At 32.6% G+C, this 6,000-nt stretch overlaps 1 protein-coding gene and 1 long non-coding RNA gene across 3 annotated transcripts; one reads left to right on the top strand and one right to left on the bottom strand.

Annotated features, from left to right (window-relative positions):
• Positions 1–594: 594 nt before the first annotated feature.
• Positions 595–1,506, bottom strand: LOC111894979 (protein SEED AND ROOT HAIR PROTECTIVE PROTEIN). Its single transcript, XM_023891068.2, has 2 exons — positions 1,311–1,506; positions 595–1,214 (listed from the first exon to the last, which is right to left on the bottom strand). The coding sequence occupies exons 1-2, from the start codon at positions 1,504–1,506 to the stop codon at positions 856–858; spliced, it is 555 nt and encodes a 184-aa protein (XP_023746836.1). The 3' UTR covers positions 595–855.
• Positions 1,408–5,699, top strand: LOC111894988 (uncharacterized). Of its 2 annotated transcripts, none has more exons than XR_006192600.2 (6): positions 1,408–1,546; positions 1,626–2,396; positions 2,842–3,719; positions 3,799–4,268; positions 5,011–5,424; positions 5,505–5,699. It is a non-coding gene; the product is annotated as an uncharacterized LOC111894988 (long non-coding RNA). The 2 variants fall into 2 exon arrangements; XR_002851389.3 differs by having other exon boundaries at positions 3,799–4,864.
• Positions 5,700–6,000: the final 301 nt, after the last annotated feature.

Raw genomic sequence — 6,000 nt, 5'->3', positions numbered from 1 at the left:
ATCAGTATGTTAATAATGCATGGACGAAACTACAGTCAGATCCCTTGCTTTTAATAAAGTACTGAGAACATGAAGCATTCCATGAGACGAGATATTAATATTGTCCAGATGGCCATGATTTGCAAATCTGTAAGTTAAAAAGTTTTTTTTAACTAACTTATTGTCATTATAGATGCATTCTTCATGTTATAGCATTTTAATGGTGTTTTTGTTTGATAATGGAATGTAATCACATTGTTATTATGGTTGAACAGTAGTTTGCATTCATTTGACAAGCTATTAACTGATGTGATTCAAATGGAAGTAAGTGGTAACAATGTTTTGGGAACAGATGGAATTGGAGGCAAACAAGATCGAGTTGTAGGCAAATAGACAATGTATGGATTTGAAGCCCAGTTGGATCTTTTGTTTAAAGTTAGTTGTTATATTGACAAGTCTTTGATGTTTCAAGTTTAAAAAAACAATTTAATGCTTTCCAAGTGATTATAATTTATGTTAATTTTGGTCATCATAAGATGAATATTCTTATAATCTATTAAAACACATGCAAAGCAAAGTACCTTATGACATTTTTATAGTTTCAAAGTTAAATGATGAATACGAAAAAGAAATACAACTTATAAATATATTAGATTTTCAAAGTGTAATGTCTTAATACATCAAAAAGACATTATATCATAAAATTATTGTTTAAACTTCCGCATACAACGCGCGGCTTAAAAACCTCATTGAGACAAAAAAAGGACATTTTCTTGGACCACAACAGAAGGAAGGGAAATATAAGAACAAAGTACATTTAAAAATTAGAGGGAAAAAGAATCATAAATATTGCAAAAGTAAATCCATATTCTCTTGTTAATATTTCTTGTTGTCGGAGACTGTGTTTGGTTTATCACTGGTGTAGAAAAAGGGTTTGAGAGAATAGAGATTTGCATTTTTAAGAAGACGATGAGACGAAGAAGAAATAATATGAGCACCCTTAACCCCTCCATTAATATCCAAAGGAACCTTGCAGTCCTTCAATGGCGAGCTCTCCAGGAAGGCCTTGCACTCTTTGAGCTCCCACTGAGCATTCTTTAAGAACTTGGTTGAAGGAGGGGACAGTTTGGCTAAAAAGTAGCCCTTATCATCAGCAGGGCAACTTGAGACGGAGAATGGTGCTGATTCAAGTCCCTTTTGGTTTCTTGCCAAACAAGTTATTCTTGCCGTGGCTCCTGTATACACGTAAAATATATATACCATATGAAGTTTATTAATATTAAGTTAGTACGATGGATGTAAATATACGAAATTGTGAGATACATATATACCTTTAAGTGGAATGAATTTAGAGCCGGATTTACAGTATATAAGGCCTTGAACTGCAATGGGTTTTGGAATTTCCTTCTGTTTCATCTTGTGAGGAATCTCCGGCAGCTTAGCAACTCCATAAGCAGCATCAGCAGAGGCGAAGACGATTGATAACACCACGCAGAATAGAAAGACAACGTTGGAGAATGTGTCCATGGTCTTTGTTGTTCTATATCTTTGAATCGAATTTGGATGGGTATGTTTTTGTGATTGTGGTTTTGGACGTTTTATAGTGAGAAGTGATGGAATTATTTTATTGAATTTGTATGTCAAAGATGGAAGAGTATGGTGGATGATTGATTACATGTGAGCACGACGGATGGTAAAATTTCTTTTTGCAATTTAGTATTAAATTATATTTTCTAGGGACCGCAATTAATTAAATTTTACTATTTTCTTCGAGGGACAACAGTTCATTCGATTTCATCATTATTCTTTCTTAGATGATTTAATCAAACTCAAATGTTAAAAAATGAGAATTATTAGGCTGTGGGTGTGGGATCGGTAGCCTCGTCGCACACCGGGCCAACCCCTCGGCTTGCCGAGCTCGGCTCGGCATCACGGTTAATCTATGCCGAGTTTTGTTGACCAATGGGAAGGTGGGGCAGCCAACAACGTTTCATTTCATTAAATTTTTCTTTCTCGCTTTATTTTTTAAAACAAAAACCTCCTATAAATAATACAACTTCGGTAGAATTTCATATATATCCCTGCTAAGCAATTAAATATCGTATTTGTCTGGTCTAAACTTTAAGTATCGTATTCGTTGTTCCTAATGTTTTTTCATATCATATATACTCAAATCTATTTTTTTGTTAATTTTATTGATTTATAATCCTTTTTTATAATCTTAATTCATTATAATTCAAAATAAACACATAATGGACAATAATGCCCTTACTTGTAAACTCTAATACTACCTCTCACAATCCTGCATTCCTATTTCACGTGCATGTTGGAGCATGTTAATTACGATCGTTACTCCCCTGTTAGTACTTCCGATCCATTGCGTCTCCCCCTATTATTGCATCACTTCCACACATCAGGTAAACAAAAAAACGATTATGTTCCTATTTTGTCTTTCTTTAATTTTGTTTTTGATGTTGTTTGATTTGTTCACGTGAATCTATTGAAAAGCTGCTTTCTTGATGTTTCAAACTACTGTATTTACAATCTTGAATTATAATTGGCAGGGATTCGAATTCAAGTCTTTTCACGGTTTAAAAAAACTATAATTAATGCCAATAATATGTTGAAACTTATACTTGATTAGAATCTTGAATTCTTTCTACTGTGTCAATTTTGTGTGATTTTGTTGTTTGAAGCTACTATATTTACAATCTTGAAATAGAACTAACTCGAGTGCTTGAAATTATATTTTAGAGGCTATACAAACCAATGTTAATAAATGAATTATAAAGCATATGTCTGCTATTTTTTATACCTTTATATATTATTTTTTCTTATTGCTAACTTAAAATTATGTTTTAGAGGCGATACAAATCAATGTCGAAAGATCATTCTCAAACAGAAGATAATACCCTTCATGACACATCAAAACCAATATGGAAGAGCAAGGCTACGTCTCCTATAATCAAATATCTTTATGTGGATATCTTAATTTTAATTTATTAAACTTTTACTAAATTGATGATTGTTTCTCTAATTAATTTTCAGTTTCAGGAGTATGCCAACATCCAAGTTCTAATTAATTTTCAATTTCGGCTAACAAAGAACAGTTGTAGGCAAATATATTGCTTTGGCTCTCTCAAAAATGTATCCACATTGACACATGTTTATACAAGTTAAGTCAACTACATGAAGAAGTGACAAAATGTTATTCATCAAAGAACAACCCAAAATTTTCTGTTCTTTATGTTGACAAGTATGCACCAAAAAAATCATTTATTGGGCTTGATTCTAATGAAAAGTTCATGACTATGCTTAGCATGTATGGAAACGAGAAACAAGTAACCATTTATGTGACAACAGAGAAAAACTTTGGCTCCAATAACCATACTAACCATTTGTGTGCCAACATAGACGAACCACATGATGAGTATGATGCGGACATTTGTCCTAGTGAAGAAAACTATCATAGTCATCTCAATTCTGATAATGAATACAATCTAATGGATGATGATGATGAAGTTCACTCATTTAGTAAGAATAGTATAAGCATGGAAGTCAGCTCAAAATTTAAAAATATGGTTGATTTTAGGAGAGCTTTGAACCACTGTCCAGTCACAAATGAGCTTAACTACTACATTATGAAAAGTGACCCGACACGATTCACAACAAGGTGTGAATACCTAGAGTGCGAGTGGAGAATCCATGCTTTTATTACACAAGATGAAGTTACCTTTGAAGTAAGTGTATACCTTATGTTATATTTAACATGCTTTATATTAAAAATATATTTATTTTTATTTAATTATTTTGTTTTAGGTTATGAAAATGGTAGAAGTACATACTTACACTCGAAACAACAAGGGTAGAAATAAGCGTCACTCAAGGATGTATTGCTAATGTTGTTACTGACAAGTTGAAATCTGATGGGGATGTCTCTCCATATGAGCATAAAAATTGGATTATGAAAACTTACAATGTTGATGTGCCATACCAAAAAGTTTTTAGAGGGAAAGAGCAAGCTTATACTGATATGTATTGTGAGTGGGAAGACTCTTTCATGAAGATCGATGAATTTAGAGAAGAACTATTACGAAGGAACGAAGGAAGCGTTGTTGAAATTGACTTTGACATAGTTGATGGAAAGAAACTTTTCAAAAGGTTCTTTATTTGTTTAGCAACTTGTTCTAGAGGGTTTGTTGTCGGTTGTCGTCCATATATTGGTCTTGATGCTTGTCATTTAAAAGGACAGTTCGATGGTGTACTAGCCGCTGCAACTGGTATTAACGGTAACAATTCTATCTTTCCAATAGCATATTGTGTTCTTGAATCAAAAAACACACAATCATGTACATGGTTTCTTGACTCACTCAAAAAAGAAATTGGAACGCCAAATGGTCTTGTTATCTCATCAGACATGCAAAAAGGGTTAGAAGTGGCCATGATGAATGTTTATCCTAATGTTGAGCATAGAGAATGTATAAGGCACTTATATAGCAACTTCAAGAAGCACTTTCGTGGTGACTTCTTTAACAAGAAACTATAGGCTTCCGCGAAAACCTATCGTCCTACCAAGCATGACATATTATTTTAGGAAATTACTGATAAAAATGAAGATGCAATTGCATATCTAAATACCAACCACAACAAAACATGGAGTAGAAGCAATTTTGGTACTACTTCCAAGTGTGATTACATTACTAATAATATTTCTGAAACATTTAATTCTTGTATTGGTAAATTGGGCTATAAACTCGTGCTTGATATCATTGATGCAATTAGGGAAAAGATTATGAAACGGTTTGATATGAAAAGGAATGTGGTGAATACATGGAATGACACATTGGTTCCTATTGCTAAAAACCATTTCAATGACATCGCTAATGTAAGCATGTAAAATAACTCAATTGAAAGACTATATTTATTTTAGTTTTTACTTCAATAATACATACATACATACATACACACACACACACACACACACACATATATATATATATATATATAATCTGTTTTTAAATTTTCATGTAGAACTTGGGTGAATATAAAGTTACTAGAAGTTGTGACAATCAAGATGAAGTGAAGTACAATGGAACATGTTGAGAGGTTAACCTAGATGAAAGAAAATGTAGTTGTCGAATGTTTTAAGTTTAAGGCCGACCATGTGTACATGCAACGAATTTTATTGATTTTACAAGGGATGCTAACTGGCACAAATACGTTGATCCTTATTTCACTATAGATAACTTTAAAGTTGCATATGCTTTTCAAATTGCTCCGATGCCCATACAGGATCAATGGGCGCAAAAAAATGGGGAGAAAATATATCCACCTCTAAAAGAAGACACAAGTGTCTGCGATGCAGTGAGTATGAACACCGTGTAAAGACATGTAAAAATCCAGCATCTCAAATTCCGATCGAAGTGAAACATCCACATCTAAAAGGTTACTCAAATTTCTATTTTTTTTTTTAGTAAACAACAATAATACTAACAACGAAAATAAACATTTTTTATTAATTTTAGGAGACGTGAAAAGAATACAAAATCGCATGGTGATTTGGGAGTTTTTGGGGTCTACATGAAAGCTCATAAATTAGTTGATCCTTTTGACAAGTTTGTTAACTTTAGTTGCAAATTTTCTTAATTAGGATTCAATTGATGGATTCTTTTGTTAGTACGTGACATAAATAAGCATTTTAATATAGTTTTTCCTTAATGGATTTGCATTTGGTATGTATGGTGTAATAAGTGTAAATTTAAAGTCTAGGGACCAAACAATAATAAGTGTAAATTTAAAGTCCAGGGTCCAAACTATAATAAGTGTAAATTTAAAGTCCAGGGACCAAACAGTAATAAGTGCAAATATAAAGTCTAGGGGCCAAACTGTAATAAGTTTAAATTTAAAGTCCAGGGACCAAACTATACGAAGTGCAAATTTAAAATCCAAGGGCCAAATGTAACAAGTGCCAAATTTTAAACAACAAATATCACACATGTAATTAATGTCAGATATATGCTT

This window comes from Lactuca sativa, chromosome 5 (assembly GCF_002870075.4).
Source record: "Lactuca sativa cultivar Salinas chromosome 5, Lsat_Salinas_v11, whole genome shotgun sequence".
Taxonomy (NCBI): Eukaryota; Viridiplantae; Streptophyta; class Magnoliopsida; order Asterales; family Asteraceae; genus Lactuca; species Lactuca sativa.
The sequence above is the reverse complement of the archived record's forward strand: the minus strand, read 5'-3'. Positions and strand labels throughout refer to the sequence as shown.